Here is a 21,335-nt window from a genome sequence, read left to right as displayed (position 1 = left end):
TTGTGCTTTGTTTGATGAGGGCTGTGTTAAACACCACTGAGATGTCATCAAGTTTGAGGGTAAAAGAGGAGACGAGGGGATAAAAGGTTGCTCTGCAACCTACACTTCTGCAAATGAGTTTAGCACGATGTCTGAATCTCAGCTCCTTTTTTCCATTTCCAGGGTAACTTGTTTTACATGGGAGGTTGTTTTATTGATCTGTTAAGATTGCAGTCTCAAGGTTGCCAGTATCATTGTAATCCAAGGATATAATCTTTATACAAATAAGTGAATCATTTAAATAACTCAGTTGTAAAATCTCAATTTTTTTTTCAACCACAAAAAGGTTTATAAGCTACAAAATTTGCTTTCCTTTTGCCGGTCAAAAACGAGGTTCTGCTTAATCTTTCAAAGAGGTTGTCATAAAACATGCAGTATTCACGTCAACAAAATCTGCCAGTCTTATGTGTGTATTGCAAGTGAAAGTGAGGGAGACAAAGGATGGCATGTCAGTACAATAAAAACATTTTTGTTAACACTATTCTCTGCAGATTTTATACTTTTCTATTTACACATCTTTCTATATATACTGTAAACTGTGTTCAAAGGAAACCTCCACATATAGCTGGTTAGGCACATGTAGTTGGTTCTAAAGGGGAAATACAGGGAAGAAGAGAAAAGGGTGAAAGGAGGGGGGTACAGCAGTATATGTTGTTAGAACCACAGACAGATATACAGTAGGCCTAAGGAGGAGCATACTTGGCAATTAACACTCTTGCCAGTTTTACCCTGTGAACGTGGCCCAGCACTCACAAACTGAAGATAATAATCATTTGAAGTTCTTTTCACATGTACTGAGTCTGGATATGCCACACAGCTGTAGTATCACACAATGCTATAATCTATCATTATAATACTATATAAATATTTCACATTTGATATATGCTTTTTGTACATATACTGTACTCAATAATTTCTACTGATCTAGAAATGTAGATTATATTATAAAATATACATCTCCCATTAAAATATCCCATTTTTCCAACACATTCCATCCAAATGTTAGAAAAGAAAAAACAAACAAAAAAACAGGTCATGCTAAAAGATTATTATATTGTGTTGTTTTTTCTTTAAAATGGCTAATTTGGACTTTTTAGTATTCATTGGGCTTCATCACATGTCCCTTCTGAAACACAGCCCTTCATATTCACACTACCAATGCATTCACAATGGCACACACACACAAGTCTATACGCAACAGCCATACAAAATACTTAAATCAGAAGTGTGTTCTGACATAAATTTTAAAATGACTCCCCTCAAAGCTTTTAAAATCATGCTACACTTTGTTCAGTGGAAACATCACATCTATGATTTCAGGAAGTAAATGAAGAGAAAAAGGAAAGGAATACATAGTGCAACAAACATACAGTACAATTCCATTCATAAAAACGTGTTACCGAACCAAACCCTATCAAGTTGCTTCTTTTCTATCATTTCACAACGGGTGGTTTCCTCTCACTGATGACTCTTTGGAAGGGGGGTTTGGAGGGGAGCTAAACTGAATGAGTGTCTTGCCTCCTTTTGTTTTCTTTCAATCTGAGAAATAATTCCTTCTATCATCAGTAGAGTGTGAAATTGAGAGGATTGTACTTGAAGTTAGGCAAGTGGATTCTACTGAATACGTTGGCAGCTCTCCCTCTTTATTTTGTGATCCGTTGCCTGATCTTCTCAATTATGCGAAAAACATCTTCTTTCATGGCTGTTTCATCAGGGCATCTGTTAATTCCTGACTGAGGTGGAAATAACTCTCTTAAAGACCACTGCTGTTGGTTTGGGTCCTCATTTGACCACTTGGTGGTGCTATAGTCTCACAGTGAAATGGGGGCCTCCTCAGTAGAGTCCTGAAAAGCCACCATAATATATTCCCCTAAAAATTCCCGGCAACCCCACCCCTGAACACTGAAACTTCAGAAAGACTACATAAAAAGCAAACGGCTCTGGGTTTTGTCTGTGATGCTCCCTAGCTGTCAAGGCTGTGATGCAACACTGCAAGCGCTCCTTTTGGCAAACATGAGTGTGCACACTATGTACAAATAGCACTTGCGCATTCAAACAGCCTCACTGCTGAATGCTGAGAGTAGTCGATAGATAGGCGGGATGTGAGGAATGAAGGCTAAGAAAGCGCAGAAGAGACAGAGAGAGAGAGAGAGAGAGAGAGAGAGAGAGAGAAATCCATATTCATTGACTGGGTGGTGGATAGATGGCACCCGTGTGAAAGGTGCTAGCTATAGTTGGCTGACTATGCTTGGAGTATGTTCTTTGGGGATTACCAAACATCTGACTTCAAGAGCATTTAAACTGATGGCCAGAATTTCATCCATGTTTAGTCATCCATATGGATAGTGTTGGGGAAGAGTATGGATAGATCTTGTGGTGATTCGGAAAACCAACAAATATAGCGTTATAGTAGAGTTTCATTCAGAAGATGGCAACAGGGATCCAAACAAGGAGAGTCTGTCATCTCCTCACACAGAAGTTTTGTGCCTGTTAAGCCCTTTATTTTCAGTGATGGAGAAGTGCTAGGTGAACACGCACAGGCATGCTACTACTGCGTGAACCTCCACTGATTACTGCTATAAAAAGTGAACTGTTTCTTGTTTGTTGTGAGCGAAAATGAAAAAAAGAGAAAATCAGAGACTCAACAAGTCTGTAACTCATATACGCTAGCTACCATTTCAGGTCTAGGCCTCTGTATCAGTAGTATGTCCAATTTTCAAGACACTAAAATGGCTGTCATTGCTTGTTTTATGAGCAGGTGGACTGAATTTGGAGTAGTGGTAAGTGTACTGATGGAGATGCTGAGGGGACGGTAGAGGATAAGGTAGCAATGACCTGCAGGGGGATCCAAAACTGGGCTCAGAAAAGGACGGAGATTAGTGTGCAGGTCAGTTTTGCAGGGGTGAGGGTGAGTGGCAAGGTGAAAAGGAGACACCTCTGTTTTTTGTTCAGAGTCGAGTCTGGGCTTCGGGAATGTAGATCTCGATGCTGTCGGCACTCTCCGTGGCCGAGTTCTGCCTGAAGGAGGCAGTACGCTTGGTCTGCAGCAGCCTCCTCCTCGCTTCTGTCCTCTGACGGTCCCCGAGGTCCAGGGACTTCTCCCTGATGGGTAGGGTATGTCCACCCACACGAGGCACCACCAGGCCCCCTGACCCACCTCCGGCCCCCACATCCCCGACGCTATCGGCCCGTAGGCTGCCACTCACCCCGCCTGCTGGCTTCTTTGGTAAGGGAGGAGGAAGCTTCTTATCCTCCTAGCCCAGTGACATTGAGACGTAGATATAAGATGAAAACGGACAGTGGAGTTATTGTGTACAAAAAATGGTTTGTACGAGAGGGATCCCATGCAGAAAAGTGGACATATTGGGAGAAGAGAATGAGAAACCAAAGAGTAAAACCATCAACAAAAAGGGTAAAATTCAAGTGAGGAAAAATCATGAACCGAGACATTACAACAAACAAATAACAGCCAAAATCAACAAAAAAATATCAGCAAAAAAAAAAAAGGAAAAGGAAAATGAAATGGGAGAACACAAAAGGTAAAAGAAAAAGAAGAAAAGAGAAACAATTGTTAATTCTCCTTAAACTATCAAGAATAATTTAGCTGTTCAGTTAGTAACCTAACCTTAAGAGACAATAATCTAATTGGCAAGTACTTTCTTTTGTCTAAAAACGCTGATATGCATTTCGAACAATTTCTAGCAGATTCCACAGTCATGGGCATCTCAGCTCAGTTCCTTTTGCTGCTCTGTACTTTCACAGCTTGCAAAGGCTTGGAGGGCACGACCATCTGCGCTACTCTTCTGCACACTGCCATCTTAGCTCTGGGGGAGTGCTGAAGGGAAACCAAGGCTGTTTGGACCCCTGGACCTCTCACCTTCTTTTCAGGTGGGAGCCTCCAACCAGACTCCTTGAGCCTCTGGAGGTCCTGAAACTTGACCCTGACGTCCTCTATGTTGAGCTGGAGCAGGTCCCACAAGCCTGCCAGGTCCTGAGAGGTGGGCTGGGGGTATGCGGATGGGTCCTGGATTTGGCAGGGAGATAGGATATGTAATTAACAAGTAACAAAAGGTGTGTAAAAGATGTATAAATGGGTGTGAAGACAAAAATTTCTGGATAGGTGACTCTGCAAAAAAGCTAATTTTGCCTTTAGCGACAATGAATCTCTGTAAAGCTGTGTACCATATGATGTGTGTTGACATGATTTTGCATGCAATACTCACCACACTTTGTTGACAGAGGCGGAAGAACTGCTGGACTTTCTGAGACATGAGCATCTGGGCGCTGCCAACTGCATTACGGATCAGCTCGAGAACTAGAGTGAAAAACCATGTAGATGTAGTGTTAGACGTGAGAAACCCAAGAACTGGTCCTCCACACCTTTCTCCCAAACTCACCCTCCTCTGGCAATTCGTTCTCCTCTGCCTCTCTCTCCATGTTCTGGCACCAGCCCTCCATCCTCTCCACTTCTGTCTGCAGCAGGCGCAAGAAGAACTCTCCATCTCTCATGCAGGGTGACGCCCGACCTGAGTCAGGCAGGCTCCGAGGGCCCTCCAGGGACGGCGTCCCTGCCCATGCCCGCTCAGAGGTGATGGGCAGTGGGGAGTGGGAACGTGGAGGCAAGTGTGGGTGCTGGTGGGGGCGTGGGTCTGCTGGACAGACCTCAGTGGTGTAGCCACTCTGGATAAAGTCCTGGGATAACAAGAGAGACAACTGTTGTGTTGTGAAACTGACATGTGATATCAGGATTATATCTTAGAGTCTTCATCTGTCTATAAAATGTAGTTTAATCCTTCCCAGAACTGTCACACCACCTAACAACCACCCCGTCAACAATGGAGCACTGTGATAAATAATTAAAACAAATATAGTATTATTTGGCAAATGTGATGATTATGTTTCTGACATTAAGTCACCAAAGGTCTCTTAAAAACACTGTTGGTTTCGAATGTTTGCTAAATTATTGCATTTCTTTGTCAAGATATTTCAGCAAAAAAATCATACTTGAATTAATTCTGAGTGTGCACCACGTGGTCTTTTTTAATCTTATCACTAATTTCTTGTAAAAAAGATAAGTTAAAAGGCTTACAGTATTTATCTTATGTTAATTAGAAAACTTTTAGAATTAGTTTTAAAGGTACCCTGTGAAGTTTTTGGCCATTAGAGGCACTATGGAGCAATGTTCTAATCAGGGAGTCCCTGTCTGATTGAATTATGTCATATACATGTATAGGTAGACAATACACACTGTATACATCCCTGCAGAAGGTTTCATGCTATTCCATGCTAACACAGTTGGTGGTGCTAATGTGGTAGGAAAAATCCTACAAGCTAGCAAACATGGATATATCAAAAAATGCACTCAACAAAAAATGGCTTTGCAAATGTTTTATGAGGAAATATATTCAGTGTGTTTATTTAACCTCAGGGATAAAAAAAATAATCTTTTGTTTACAATAACTCTCCACAGATTACATTTAATCAAGGAGGACTCTGTTTTTTTCATTGCTGCAGACCTACCTCTCTGTAGGCCCACTGTCCCTGTGTGTGGACGGTACGGTGGCACTCTGTGTACTGGCTTGCTGACTCTGGCTCTGACGAGTGCCTTTGGAAGGAACAGCCAAACTGGAGACTCTTGTCCTGTGTTGGCACAGCAATGCTGAGCCCCGGGAAGCCCTCGGGGTCCAGGTCGGCCTGCACGCTTGCTGTCACGCTGTTTGAGCGTTTGAAACGAGCCCGTCTGCAACACAGGGAGTCACGACAGGCCCACAGCCATCCAGTCACACAAAGTATTGCATGCAACAGCCTTTCTCAAAATATCTTTGTTCTTCTTCCAACAATTGCACGTTCCCATTTTACCAGAGATAGTCATGCTGTCACTGTAATCACTACTACTCACTTGTTTGTGATAAGTACCGCTAAATCCTCTGGCATATGACGCATCAGTGTATGTAAATGTCATTTTAGTGGACTCAGTGATGAGTGTTTACTCTATTACAAGTTCATATCCCACCTCCCCTCATCCATCCTTGCTGTGTGATGAGGTGTGACTCACATTACCGTTCTTGCACTTCTGTCATCATTGATGATTAAATGAGGTGGGGGATATTGTTAACAGGTGCATGATCACACACAGCCTGAGGTTTGGGAGTGTGCGATACTGTGAGCACTTGCGTGCATGCATGTGAATTTGATATCTAATTAGGAGAAAGGCTGCATCACATGTGAAAGTCATGTCGAGTGTATGATTGGAAGTAGTCATGGTTACCATCACTAATGGTGAAAAAACAAGACATTCTTGGAACAAAGAGCTATTGAGTTCATGCTGTGATGTCTGATGAAATGTTGAATGAAATAATAGGATCTAGCCTAGAAATCAACCATAGGTGGCTGCACTGTTGGATGCCCAGGAGATTAAGGGTTTTTCTAATTATATATTAAAATTATTCACATAAATTACTGTAGGCAGACCAAAAGCTCTTGATGAAGCCACATATTTTGGGGGTAGAGATAAATGAGTGAATTAAACAAAGACGCATCTTAGTTTGTGTCCATAATTAAGACTGAACTTAAATGTCAGGCAACATAAACAGTTCAACTTATGACAAGATTTTCAAATTAAAAACTTGTCCCCTGCTTTTAGATGTGTTCCCATTACCTTTTGTCATCTTCCACTTGGACTCCTATAGAGTGGACCTCCGTAAGAGCTTTGCCCTCTGGGTCTGAATCTGACAGAGTCTCCGAGCTGTCCACCTGAAACAGAAGAAGCCGTAAAGCTGTACAGTCAGAGCATGGAGGTGTTTGCTGATGCCATACACCACAAATTAGTTGGCCATTTTGGCAGACACACTTTTTTGCTTTCTTGTCATTGAAGATCAATATCAATCTCATGTCTGTACAGTAAATTGATTAGATTTGCATAAATACTGGAAACCTGGCTCTGTCCACAAAAAATCTGCTGACTCACAACTCTAAAGGTGAAGTGTAAAAACATTCACATTCAAATAATTTTTTGGTTTTTATGTGGGGTAATAACAGAATTACTTAATGTTACTTACGTGTTAATTAGTGAGCTTTGGAGGTGCTGGCAGGCTGATTTTGTTTATTTCAGAACGGTTTCCCCCCTACTTCCAGTGATGCTAAGCTAAGCTAAGCTACAGACGTACACACTGTGCCTATATCTTCTTCAACAATGAGGAAGAAAGTGATTAAGGACATTTTTTCTGTCTTTATGCAAAGCTCAGATAACTGACTCATGACTGTCACACAGCTGTGAGAGTGGTACAGAGCTTCTGATCTTAATCTCTGCAAGACCCTGGGTTGTATTTTTATTTCAGCACAATTTAAGGAGCTGAAATAAGTCAATCAACAATAAAATGAACAAGGTGCCACAGATTTTCTGGTTCAGTTTGACTAATGCAGGGATTTACTGATTTTCTTAGTTTCATATCAATGCAAACTAATATCTTTTTGGACTGTCGGTTAGAAAAAATAAGCAATTTGAACAACAGCTCTGGGGAATTGTGCATTTTTCACTATTTTGTGATATTTTGCAGATTATAGAAATGAATCAACTTTAAAAAAAAAAAGGTTTTGCTTCAGTTTAATAAAACTGTCCTTTCTTACCTGCACAGCTATGGATGGCCTCCACTTTCTCCCATCACGTCCTTCATCTTGTCCTCCAGCTTTACTCAAAACAATGCTGTTCTGAGGCAGGGAGATTGACTTCCCCAGGCTGCCCCCAACCCTGCCATCCCGCTCCCTGGCTGGCCTCGGTGGCCCCTCCAGCAAACTGTCAGCTGAGCTGCTATGTTTGGCCCTCACCCCAACTCCAGGGCCCCCTCCGTAGGGCACCAGCTCCCGTGAACCCCTGACCCCATCCAGGCTCTCTGCCGAGTTACTGTGTTGCCGAGAACGTCCAGGCCCCGTGGCGATGTAGTAGCCGCCTCTGGAGGAGCGACCCGAGGGCCCATCAGAGCCGCCCAGGTCCACGGAGTTGCTGTGCTGTTTGGGGCGCCCGGGGCCTGAGCCTGCGGCCAACTGTCCGCTGCTCTGGAAGTAAGCATCCTGGGTGGACTCGGTGCTGCTCTGGGCTCGCACTGAGAGTGAAGACTTGGACATGCGAGGTGGGAGTGGGGGAGGAGCACCTTTGCGATAAGGAAAGACTGAAGTGTGAGAAGAGCGGGAGAAAGGAAGAGAGAGGCATAGTGGGCTGTTAAAATGGGTAATATATCAACAAGGAGCAGGGGAGATGGATACTTACAAAAGGGACAGACTGGAAGTTGAAGGTAAAAGGATAGACAGAGTGAAAAGAGTGAGTGAGAGTGAAAAAGATATGAAGAGAGTGAACCAATACAGGGAGACAAAGAGAAAACAAAATCATTAAGAAATAATAGCAATGCCAGATGTAAATGCAACTCAAAAACACAATTTCTTCTCACCAAACATCAGCTTTCGGTGTGAATTTCAGTTAGAGGCAGGGAGTGAAGGGGTGGAAAAGACAGACATGATAGGAGTGACAAAAGAAAACCTCTTCCCTTAAGCTAACTTAACTCCACATCTTAAGAAGATGAAGCAATTTCCTGATAGAAATATTAAACTGAGATGCACGCTTTCTTCCAGAAGATTCTCTGTCTCTTTCTCCTCCTTCACAGCTTCGTTTAAATGTATACGCACGCACACACACACACACACACACACACACACACACACACACACACTGAATAAAGGATCAAACTAACGCACTTCTTTCCAAGCACCTTCATCATCATCCAGCTTGTCTCAGAGCGCAAAGATCCTTACCATGAAGGTCTAACCTCCAACATGTCAGCATGTATGTATATAAGTGGATGTGGGTTTGCGTTTGTGTAGTGAGCTTGCGTGTTAGTGGTAGATGTATATGACACTTCACTGAGGCTTTAATAAATCTCAGACAGGGGGGGGTGTGCTGGTCTAATCCTGGAAATTTTAGTCATATAAGCACTAGAGTGGCTCTGCAGTCTACTGAACCGACACACACAATCACAAATGACTGCAGATGTACTGTATATTATGCTTGAGCAAGAGAAAAGGGTGTCGATTACACCAAACATATCAGAGAGGAGACAAAAAGCTCAACAAACACAACAAATTTTTTTTGAACAAATGTTTTCAGCTGAAGACATTGAGCTATCATCATAATCACGAGTGTTCCTGAACCCGAGAAACCTGGGATCACACCAGGGAGGATGATGCTAAAGATGAGATACAGAGACGAGACAGAGGGAGGCACCGAGATGACAGAGAACAAAGAGCATTCACAATAACTTACAAATAAGCCCCCCCCCAACACACACACACCATATATGCAAACACAAAGAAAGAGCTGCAGAAGAGCAGAAAGCTGGGATAGAAATTATAGGAATTGAGGGAATAAAGCAGAAGAAGGCTGAAAATTAAAAATCGACGCACACATTGCATACAGCTGTGCACTGCTTGAGTGTGTGTGTGTGAGTGTGTGTATGTGTGTGTGTCAGTGCATAAACTTGTTTTGTTGAGGTAAGCAGACACAGGCTGTCATAAAATTCCTTCTCCCACTGGCTTGTCCAACTGTGTCTCCCACCAGGTTGCCACCACACCAAAGACGACCACACATCCTTTTCACACTCGCACACAAGACACCACAGATCGAATCACACATAAACACTCACCGGCCCCGCCCTTGATGCTGCCTTGGGGGCCCGACATGGAGAAGACAGAGAGGCAGTCGTCGTCCTGGGAACAGCCGGCCTGGATGGCGCGGACGTAGCTGTGGCTGCGAGTGCGAAACACCCCCGGAAGATCCAAGGCCTCGACGGCTTGAGATTCTACCTCCCCGAACATGGTCTCACACACTGCTTCAAACTGACGGTTCAACGTGTCTCCCAGCTGAAGGATGAGAAAGAAGGTGAGGGTGAAAGATAAGATAAGATAAGATAAGATAAGATGAGATAAGATATTCCTTTATTAGTCCCAAAATGGGGAAATGTGCAGTATTACAGCAGCAAGTGGACAGTAAAAATAGAAGAGCATCAATAAGAAAGAATAAAGAACAATAAATAAGCAGGAAAAAACAATAACAATAATAGAAATATTATCAAAAAAGAATGATTGTGACATTATTTACAGCACAACAGAGACAATATTGTTATTGCACAGATTCAAGTGAAGAAAAATATCTGTATATTATATATACACTGTTGCCCTTGGTGTAAAATATTTTTTACCTCTTCCCAAATGATTGTGACAATGTGATTCATTCTTGACAGATACAGAAGTGTATATCTTCTCAAAATTTGATTAATCAATTTCTTCCAAACATATCACAATGAAATTTTAAATAGGAATAAACAGAGGATTGTGTCTGAAAACAAAATGATTCCAACTTTATGGGCGACAGTGTATATTGCACAGTTGAATTGAAATTAGTCGTATATATGAATACTAATATTGCACAGAAAGAAGAAAGTAGTTAGGGCAGGCTCTGACAGCTGGTTAATGCAAAATGTGAAATCTACGTCCCCAAAAACCAAACATTTGTTACCTGTGAGCTGGTCAGGGAGCGGGTGTAACTGCGGGAGCGGGTGTGGGTTTTGGGTGTGGTTCGGCTGTTAGGATAGGAGTCTGTACACTGCTTACATGAATACCTGGATTAAACACACATATAATCAGCATTACTGATGACTGTAACAACTACAGTGTGTGATGACACCAATAGTGATCTCCCTATCACTGATGTAAAATCTTTGCTCTATTTCTGTCAAAACACACAGTAGACTATTTGCTGAACCACAACTATCCAATAAAATGTCACTAATAATGTTCATTGATTATACCAGTTGAGGTCATTTTAAGTTTTGTAATGCTGACTTCATTTCAATGGAAAAAGTCATCTGCAATGCATCTAACTGTATTTCATAGTAGCAGCTAACAAACCTATGCCTGATTAAATATTGTCAAGAGCACCTGTTACCAGAAACTATTCTCCTCTATAGTGAACTGCATGTCACTGCCCCAATATGAAAGGCCACCATAAAGACTTGGATTGGCTCTACAATGTAGCGTTTTTTTAAGCTCCCTAATTGTTTTCACTCAGTTTTAAAAATGAAATCGAGATTGTCCTCAGTCTATATGAGCAAAGCGATTAGAGATTGACCTGTGAGTATAACTTTAAAGTATCATAGTATTTCCATGTTAGATTTGTAGTCATTACAGTGATCATTACAGTGAGCTGAAAACTCTTGAGTCCAATGACCAACCCCAGTCCCCAAAGAACTTGCATACATGAAGGTATCCATACTATACCTTATCCATACATAGGAACATGAATGATACTTTTCTATTTTTATCTATTTTTGGAGAGGTATTAGACTGTGTTGGATTTGCTGTTCCATTGCTTTTACACTATGGGTGGGCAGTAATTCAATATTACCACTTATTTTGTCATAGTATCATATTGTGACAAAATCTTAATCTCAAGATTCCTTGGTTTACAGCCATCTCTAAATTGAAATGTTAAAATAAATGTAATAATACAATTATAACACTAAATGTGGTTAAAATGAAAGGGTTGTATCGGCAAAGAATGTGGTGCTGCTTTTAAGATGCAACAAAAAAAGGAGTTGTATTAATGGCATTAATGGAGTTCAGTGACAAAAAAATCCTTCCATAGTGAAATGTCAGCTTTAAAACAGTCAATTTTAAAATAGGGCAAGCAGGTTTTCTACAGAAACATTACATAGGTGTATAGGTAGAAATGCAGTCACAGCTAACTCATTGAAAACCAAACATTGACCAAGTGGGTATAGCTCAAGGGTCTTGTATCTTAATATTAACAAAAACACACTCCATTAGTGGAATTTGACCTTTGATCCATGCTGATAGACCGTCTAAAGGCATCCCTTTGAGCTACCAGGGTGGATTTGGGTGAAGCTTTGGGGCTAGTGTCTGAGTCAGCACTATCATCATCTCCCATGGCCTTAATGTAGCTGCCGCTTCGCATGCGTCGGCACGGAATCTCCCCTCCGCTGTCGGTAACGCTGCCTCCGCCGTATCCACCTCCCCAGTCTTCTGAAGGGACCTGAGAAACAATCACAGTCATGCAAACATTCACAGTCATACATAGGCATAAACATGATCAAGGAAGATCAGTCAGGAAATTTTATATGTAGTGAGTAGAAGTGCAACCATGGAAAGTAGGCTTATGGTAATATTCAGTTTTAGTAAGAGTCTCTATTCTTGGGTTAAACACAGTTAAAATGAGTTAAAAGTAAGTATGCATTCCTCTTCTACAACAACTGTTAAGGCAAGAGCATTTTATCACAATGTGAGCAAATCAGGGTTGAGATATTGAAGATGTTTTCACTGCCCTCGCAGCAGCTTCTTCCCAATATCTGTTATTAAAGTCACAAGACTTAAAAAATATTTTTCATCACTGAAAAATATTTCATCCTTCAAACAAGAAGACAATAATGAGTCAGACATATAATCACATATACTGTATGTGAACACAGTGTTGGATTGTAAAGCAAACACACCAGCACAGCTCAGCCACCAGGCTAACATGCACACCATGAGAGAGCACACATACACGCATGCACACATGAGAGATGATGCTAGAGAGAGAAAGCAAGAGAGATAGAGAGAGAGAGAAAGAGAGAGTGAGAAAGGGACAAAGGGACTTACAGAAAGAGAGAAACTCTGACAGCTGGAGAAACACTGACACAGAGAAGGAAAAACAGAGTAAGCCGACAGGCAGAGAGCAAAATCAACAAATACACAAGAGTAAAGCAGTGAGCACAGATGGACAGACAGACAAAGTGTAGGTAGACAGACAGGAAAGCTGGCACATAGAGAGACAGACAGATATAAAGGGTGACAAAAGAAGAGAAATAGAATAACAGACCTAAGCGGGTAGAAAAGTGGGAAGACAGATGGGCAGAGGAATGATAGTCTGATGAGAAAACAAAATGAAAAACACACACACGGAAACACAGTCATGACAGAATACTAAGGAGGCAGACAAGACATGGAGGACTGATAAAGAGCAATGAAACAAACTAAAATGACATTTACAGGTTCCCACTGTGGTCCTCATGTAAAATGTATGACATTTCATAACTATGTCAGAATGCTTTTTATAACTTTAGGAAATGTAATCTTTTCTGGGTTTTTTGTTGTAATGTTTCTTTTTAAACTGGAGCTTAAAATGATATAATACAATACATGCAGTTGTGGATGTTTTCCTGGTCTACAGTAGTCTTTGTACAAAGCCACTGTATGGTCATAATTGATGGTGGGGTTTTTTTTTCTCTCCATCTTGTAATACATTTGGCATTTTTTCTGATTCATAGATGGATGACCTGTGATTGCAGCATAGTATGCAGTATGGACATACAATATAATATTACTACAACTACTGGTTGTGATTACAGTGTGAATGGGTGCACCCTTAGCTGTGACTACTCCACATGTCTGAATCTGCATTGCAAATTCCTTTCAGAGTAACCTTTCAGAGGTTCACTATATATGAGGTCACTTAATGTAAAAGAGCGTGTGAGACCTACTTAGACTCCCTGACTGTCCCTGCCTGAAATATAACTCTAAAACATACTTTGACATCTCAGAAAAGTTTAGGATTTTAGGGGTACCTGATCAATGAAAAACACAAAGCTGGGCAACAGACAACGACAATGAAACAGACAGTTCCTGCCTTTAAAGCTGCATCCATTGATTTGTTTGACCACTTGGGGGCAGTAGATTAAGCTGAAAATGCAACACGGGTTGCAGATCTGGCCACCTGGCAAATGCAAGTCCAGTATTCACTCTCCTTGTAGCTCTGCTTTGACATCCAACTCTTTAGAAAAAGCTCTGACTCTTTAGAGGCTAACTCCAGCAGCTAGTAACTTTATGCTCTTTAGTTCTGGGCAGTAAGCATATAGAAATGCTTGCAGCTCGAAACAGGTTTGATGTGATTCAAGTTTATGGGCTGGAAAACCAAAATATTGAGCGGCTAATTTCAGTATTGGTTGATAATTGACTGTGGATTTGTTGTCACAAGTGACTCCTTTGACTTTACAACAAATCAAGCACATTTCCAGATCTACATCCTGGGGCTGTATGGGTGTATATTTGAAACATTTACAGTTCATAAAACTCTTTATTCATCTCATACTGGCTCTGTACACAGCCCCTCAGTTCAGCCTCTGTCTGAACCAGGCTGGTTTAGCTGCTGTCTCTTTAAGGACCCCCTGTTGACAAGCCCACTCTCTTCTGATTTGTTAAATAAACATTAGTTGTAGGATTTCACCTCTTTTTCTTGTTCTTTACTCAAAATATCCCAAACACATCCGGAATACCTGCGGAGCAATGTTAGCAACAACCTTACAAACAAAAACTACAGGTGTAAGTCCTCACTTTTGACTTTCATGGAGCATTTTTACATGTGATCACATCAACTTTGGTACTTTGACTACATTTAACATAGACATACGACATCATAACAGTGTACAAATAACAGAAAGTCACAAAAAGCACGTCCCCTTTAATATAAAAAAAATAAGTTAAGTGGTGCAGCTTTATTCTGCATCATAGAGTTTCTGAAATAATAAAACCTCATTCAAAATCACATGACATTTAATGCAAATCCAGGTTTGGAACATGGACTTTGTCATCAGTATGTGCTATGGTTCAATTCATATGTCTAGATAAGGACTTGATATTGCTGTTTATTGAATAGTTCCGTTTTTAGTTGCCTTTAATGAACATTGTATCACACAAGCCCACAGACCATCACAGGGTAAATGTCACCAGTCTATGGACGAGTGGAGGAGCTGTGGCTTGTTCAGACATGTCTGTAATAACAACAGGTCAGAGAGGAGCAAACAGTGTAGAAGTGTAGAGATTACTTCGAAAAAGTAGTTTTTTGTCTTTTGTATGCTCATGAAGTTATTGATGTTTAACTTTGTTAACACCACAAAAGTTTCAACTTCTATTAGCAAGTGCTGTAGTGGATACCAATATGTCCTTGGAAATGAGTAGTAAAATGTTCAATGAGAGATTGCATTGAGTTATTGAAGAACAAAGAAAAAGAGGCTAGCCTGAAGCTGATTTCAGGATTGGCTCCCAAAAGCAGATGAGTATACCCTTCAACCTTGTACATGCACTTTTGAATATGTAAGTGTGTTTGCATGATTGTGTGTGAAAGAGAGAGAGAGAGAGAGAGAGAGACAGAGAGAGAGAGAGACAGCATGTAGATGTGAGAATGTGTGTGTGTGGACACCATCTGATCCCGTTTCTTTAACAGTATGATGAAAGCTTTACACCATCTAACAGGAGCTAACAGCAGCTGCTTGTGCTGAAAGACCCCTAACTCTTTCAGCTTTTGCAAATGCTGTGGGGTGTTCAGCCCCACACACACATTGTGACCAAATGAAAACACCTACACACACTGACATACACAGTCAAGGCCTCGGGGTTTGGCATCCAGCTGAGTGTGTATTTTTAAGGTCATCACTTAAAAGATGATTCAGCCTAATCTCCCGATCCCCCTGGCCTTCTACTATCTCCGTCATTTTCTCATTCTGCTCTTTCTCTCTCTCTCTCTCTCTCTCTCTCTTTCGCTTTGCCCCTTGGCTACCATCACCTCCTTTATCTCTTTTCTATCCCTGAGCTTGCTCTGCTATCTTTGCATCCCCTCCACCTTGCTCTTTTCGCCCCTCTATCTTTGTCTCTCCCCCCCCCCTCGCTGTTTCCGTCTTCATTTCACTCTTGCTCTATATTCTCATTTTTTATCATGCCTTATCTATCAGACACAGGCCGAGGGGAAGGGGAAAGCTCAGGGAATGGAGAGTGCAGAGTTCTGATACTGCACATCGTGATTGGCCTTGACACCATGGGAGAAAACCTTGCATGTGTCCCTTTGTCGCTGACCCCAGTAATTCAGACTTGTGAAGGTTAGATTTTTGCTTCCTCTTACTGTTGAGCAATGACTCAGTGTGGACGTGTCAATATGAGCTTGTATATAGCGCATGTTAATGTTACAAAAACCTAGTTGGTCTTTACACACTGTGTCTGCACCGGCTTGCCAATAGTTTGACTTTCTGAGGGTAGACAAGGTTTCAGTTTGGAGTTGTTGCTTCAATAAAGCATCTGTGCTGCTGTTTGTCCTGAGGTCTTGTCTTGGTGGAGTAGATCTGGACAGCTTTATATCTGCAACTCCAGGAAGCTGCCTGCTCTGAAGCCATGGATCAATCTGGCTGACTTCAGCAAATCTAAGCGCAGCACAAAATTCAGTCACACAAAACTGCAAGTGACGCTTGGAGATATGAGAGAAGCTGCAGCGGGAAAGTTCATTTTGTGTCCTAAGGTGTGGATGTGACGGTAGCCTAAGGCACAGATGAAATTGTGTGGGGTTTGTCCTTTGAAAATACAAACACACAACCCTGTTCTCTCTCTCTCCTCTATCAGCAGACCTCAGCTGTGTCTAAAGGATGAGAGTTGGAAAAACACCAGGGACTCCTGTGGCTACCTGCTGTTTCCGTAGAAACACAGCCTGCATGGCAGTTCTACCTCAGCACAGCTGGAGATTGGTGAGTGCTTGTTTGTGTGTGTGTGTGTGTACGTGTGTTGAGAGCTCTCTCAGCTGCCTTTGCAGGCACACTGTAGCAGCCATTAGCTTTCATATGTATGAAAGTTATTTATGTTGGATTGTGGAAAGAGTGTCGTGACTAGAACTGGGAGACAGATTGTTCAGACAGACAGTAAATAATCTCTGCGTGGGTGACAATCATTGTTTTCTGAGTCCCAGGAACATTTAACCTGCACAGACAGATTCACAGAAACACGTTTCTATGTTAGAACAGTTTTGTTTCTTATCCTACCAGCTACAGTTTTCTTATATATGGAAGCTTTGTCGGAAAAAAAGTCTTGCAGTTAATTTACAGAAATGTTTCTGCTATTCTGGGGCAGGCCAGCACTGAAAAACAAATCAAACACATACATACAAAGTGTCTGATTATATTTGACTCACACAGAAACACACACATTGGTTGACACTCAGGCACACACCTGCAGGTAGTGGAAGGTCCTCTCCTTCATCTTGCTCTCAATGGGCACAAGGGCTTTGTCGTACCCTGCTCCACCCCTGGTGGAAGGGTACACCTCCCTGGCTTGACTCACTGTCATGGCTGACCAGGTGCTCCTCTTCAGGGAGTGGCCGTGGTGCCCGTGGTGTCCTCCTCCTTCACTCCCAGCCAGCGCCATTGTGGTACAGGCCATGCACTCTCCATGACCAGGCCCAGGCACGGGCACGGCCCCTCGCTCCTTGGGTTTCTTCATGGTGAGCTCCTGGATGGCGGCATCCAGGCTCTCGTGTCCACTGGGATACCCCCTTCTGCCCCCGCTCACCAGAAAGCTGCTGTCGCTGTCCAGGTTATCATCAGAGCTCCACCATCCTGCTGTCCTGCTGCGGTGGCGTCTTCCGGACTCGTGCCTCGAGTCTCCGCTCTTACTACGCTCTCGAGACTTGCTCCTCCTGGTAGACCGAGATTGATGGCCAGAGTAATGGCCTCCACCCTCCTCTCCTCCACTCCTGTGGCCTCCCCCTCTCTCACCACGGTAGTCCCCTCCTCCTCTTGTGCCGTTGTATTCCCGTTTGGATGGTGCCTCCAGGGAATGGGACTTGGCGAAGAGGCGCTGCACTGAGTTGACTAGGTGGCGGATGCGCGAGGGGCTCTCGCTGCGTGGCTCAGCACCCCCACTAGCGGTGCGCTGATACTGCAATGTGTGGAAGCCATCAGGGTGGAAGGGTACCTGCTTCTCAAACTGATCCATCAGGTTTGGGGGAATGCGGTGCATCTTACCCCCGTGACCTGATGAGAGGCACTCCTCGCAGGAGTCAAACGACTGGAGTGGTGGGTGCTGGCTGGGGTGGGAGCGGGGGAAGGTGCCCCCACCAGAGTGGCTGTGAGAGTGGGAGTGGGAGTGGGAATGGTGCCTCTCCAGCGCCAGAGACTCAGCGGGACCTCCCGAAGGATAATAGTGGCCATCGCTGTGACCCGGGTAGTAGTCTCTACCGGGGCCATCGCAGTCCTCAGGCGTGCAGTGACAGGGGCCTCCTCCACCACCACCGGAGGAATGCTGGGACATGCTACGGCTGACATGGTACCCTTTCATAGGCGCCGGGGCGTGGTGGGCCGTCCGGGCCGAAAGGGGGCGCTGTGGGCGTGACAGGGCTGCACCGGTCTCACCTGGAGGCACAGAAGAAGAAGTAAATATTTAGGTCACATCGAATTTATGAATAAAAGTATTCATCTTATCAAATAACTATTAGTATTTGGTTTGGCAATCAGTAATAATTAACTGTTTCATTCCACAAAATAACCGAAATATGATGAACACATGTCCTCCTATACTAGATACTAGTGTAGATTTAATTTTTCTAACCAGGCAAATAGACAAACTGTACATAAGAATACACACTTTTTATAGGAACGGCTGTAACATGACAGAACTGTGACATAATCCTTTAAAAATGTAATCCTGAGCGATTGCAGACATAAATAACCATTTGCTATCTTTGCACTGTATGTGTCTGTGTGAGACATAAAGGTGGGAGGTGCAGTGGAGAATAATTCATGGTGTGACTTACAGTACAAATGAATCACAACGGAAAGAAATAGACTTTGTAGATTGATGTCCGGATTGTTTTCTGTCTTCTATCAAGTGGCCTGATAGATTGAAAGTGAAAACAATGTTTTTTTTTTCTTTTTCCTGATTAACATTTTTATTGATGTTGCACTTCATTTTTTACCCAACCAAAGACAAACAGTGCAATAGTGAGCATTCATCCCTTGGGCTGCAATAAGCGGCCACAGGCAGCTCTCTTCTTCTCATTTATCTCAGAGGCTGCTGGGCTGATAAATCAAGTATATTAGCCTTTCTTTCTCTCTCACCATGTCTCTTTAGTTTCCTTGCTCTCCCATTTAGCTCCTCTCACTCCTCATACCTCCCTCTCCCGTTTATCGTTCTACTCATCAGCCCTGCACTCCATGTTGTCTATCTCTTATTCCTTCATCCATGCCCACAGGGAATCTCTGAGCATTAGGGGTGGAAAGTAAGCAAGTGCATTTACTCAAGTACTGTACAAAAGTACTTGTACTTCACATGAGGATTTCCATTTGATGCTACTTTATACTTCCAATACACTACATTTCGGAGAGGAAATATTGTAATGTCCGATCTACTACATTTATTTGACAACTTTAGGTACTATTTATATTAGATTTTGACACAATGGATCATTTAACAAGCTTTTAAAAAACGGCACCTTAAGCAGTAAGCCAGTGGTTTCCAACTTTTTTCCCTCTAAACTTCTCACATGGTTTCATTTCAATAAATGTTCAAAGGATCCAATATTTCACCAAAAATCACAGATCAGAGGAAATTTCCAAAAACTGAAAACAGACTTGTGTATCAGAACTTTGTTTTTTCTTCTTTCCTCTTCCATTAATCATCTCTAGACCCCTGAGATTTACCTGATGACCCTTTGGAGGGGCCTGACCCCTACATTGGTATCCACTGGACTAAACTAGCTCCGGCTCCAGCAGCTACAACAGTAACATGCTGCTCTAACACTGATGCTTCACTATTAATAATCTAATGATGTCATAATAATATATCAGTCAGAGGGACCAAATCACTACTTTTACTTTAATACTTTAACCATTAAGCCGTTTTACTGAAGTAGAATGTTTCATGCAGTTCTTGTGCTTATAATGGAGTAATTTTTCATTGCTTTATTGGTACATTTATTTAAGTAAGTGGTCTGAGTACTTTTCCACCACTGCTGAGCATTCACATGAGACACAGCTGAGGAAAACAATGTGTTTATCGATCAGCTGCATCCTAATGCAGAGGAGATAGAGAGCGGCGGCAAGCAGCCAAGAATATTCACAAACGCCTGCCCTGCAATATCAATTGCAGAGTTATTTCACTGTTTGAGAACCAGCTAAACAGTAATAAGATTTGGAACATCCAGGTGACCAGGCAGGCACCTACTCTGCCGATGCCGTGAAAAGGATATATAAGTGCAGAAGAGGATTCTCCACAAATGAAATGCAGGAAATGAAATCAATACACCTTGCCAAGCTGCGGCAATACAATGGCACAATGTAAACCTTATCACCCACACACTCTGCCCGCTGTAAGTAAAAGTAAACAGAAAGGAAAGAGGATAAAGCTTATCTTTGTATTGCCTTTCTTTTTACCACACAGTTAACAACTGAGATTACATTCCAAATATGCTAATCATGTATTTTATTGGACTGGCATTAATTGCTGCTGCTGTAATCACATCCTCTATTAACCACGTTCTCCACTAACTATATAATGAATCATGGGCACGCAGCCTGTTTATAATGCACATCATTTTTAGATTTGATTAAACTGAGATGAAATTACTCGATGAAAGTCAGAATAGAGCCGCTTGGCAGGATGGGATTCGCTGAGCCACTGAGAGAGTGTTTGCGCTGGTGTGTTGGACGGCTTTCACACAGAGATGAGAGATAAGGGACAGATGCTGGGATAATCATTAAATAGAGCGTGGCCTGTTTGCTTTGATTGGCTGAATGAGAGCCGTCACCCAAGAAGCTCACCCACATCCAGCCGTGTCATTGGTGTAGCCGTGACGACCGGCCTGTCCGAGTCAGCATCCTACCGTGGACAGATTTCCGACAGCTGTGGCACCTGAGTGGATCGGGCTGCTTTTCATCGACTGTGTGTGTGTGTGTGTGTGTGTGTGTGTGTGTGTGTGTGTGTGAGAGAGAGAGATATGACTTCAGTTAGTTTCAAGGGCACACACCAGATTTGTGTGTAAAGTGACTTAAGTAAACATGTGTGTCTCTTTTAACTCTTTTGTTTTTTCTCATTAGTTATAACATGTATTCTGAAACAAAATAAGAATATTCATGACTATTTAGACAAAGAAGTGTTTGTAATTTACAAATGTATTTCTTTTCTATTCTATTCTTACTGCATACACACGTGCAGAAAGAACATTTCTTATTGTGTAAGGTTGTCCTAAAGAGGCTGCCGTACTAAGGCTAGATTTAAACAAGAAGAAGTTACATGTGTTCCCCTCATATAATAACACAAACATTCAACCAAAAGTACTACTTAATGACTTTAAAGAGTGGGCTAGAGTGGCTAATAGTATTTACTTATGTAATGACAACAAACTAAAATGATTCATTTTTGACACAAGAAATACAACCAGGGAC

General features: G+C 42.3%; 1 protein-coding gene across 1 annotated transcript; it reads right to left on the bottom strand.

Annotated features, from left to right (window-relative positions):
• Positions 1–2,987: 2,987 nt before the first annotated feature.
• dlgap3 (discs, large (Drosophila) homolog-associated protein 3) lies at positions 2,988–18,231 on the bottom strand. Its single transcript, XM_053334218.1, has 11 exons — positions 17,125–18,231; positions 11,922–12,136; positions 10,601–10,703; positions 9,729–9,945; positions 7,666–8,204; positions 6,698–6,792; positions 5,560–5,779; positions 4,437–4,731; positions 4,263–4,354; positions 3,917–4,063; positions 2,988–3,293 (listed from the first exon to the last, which is right to left on the bottom strand). The coding sequence occupies exons 1-11, from the start codon at positions 18,229–18,231 to the stop codon at positions 2,988–2,990; spliced, it is 3,336 nt and encodes a 1,111-aa protein (XP_053190193.1).
• Positions 18,232–21,335: the final 3,104 nt, after the last annotated feature.

The sequence above is a fragment of the Scomber japonicus genome, chromosome 15 (assembly GCF_027409825.1).
Source record: "Scomber japonicus isolate fScoJap1 chromosome 15, fScoJap1.pri, whole genome shotgun sequence".
Classification (NCBI taxonomy): domain Eukaryota; kingdom Metazoa; phylum Chordata; class Actinopteri; order Scombriformes; family Scombridae; genus Scomber; species Scomber japonicus.
The sequence above is the reverse complement of the archived record's forward strand: the minus strand, read 5'-3'. Positions and strand labels throughout refer to the sequence as shown.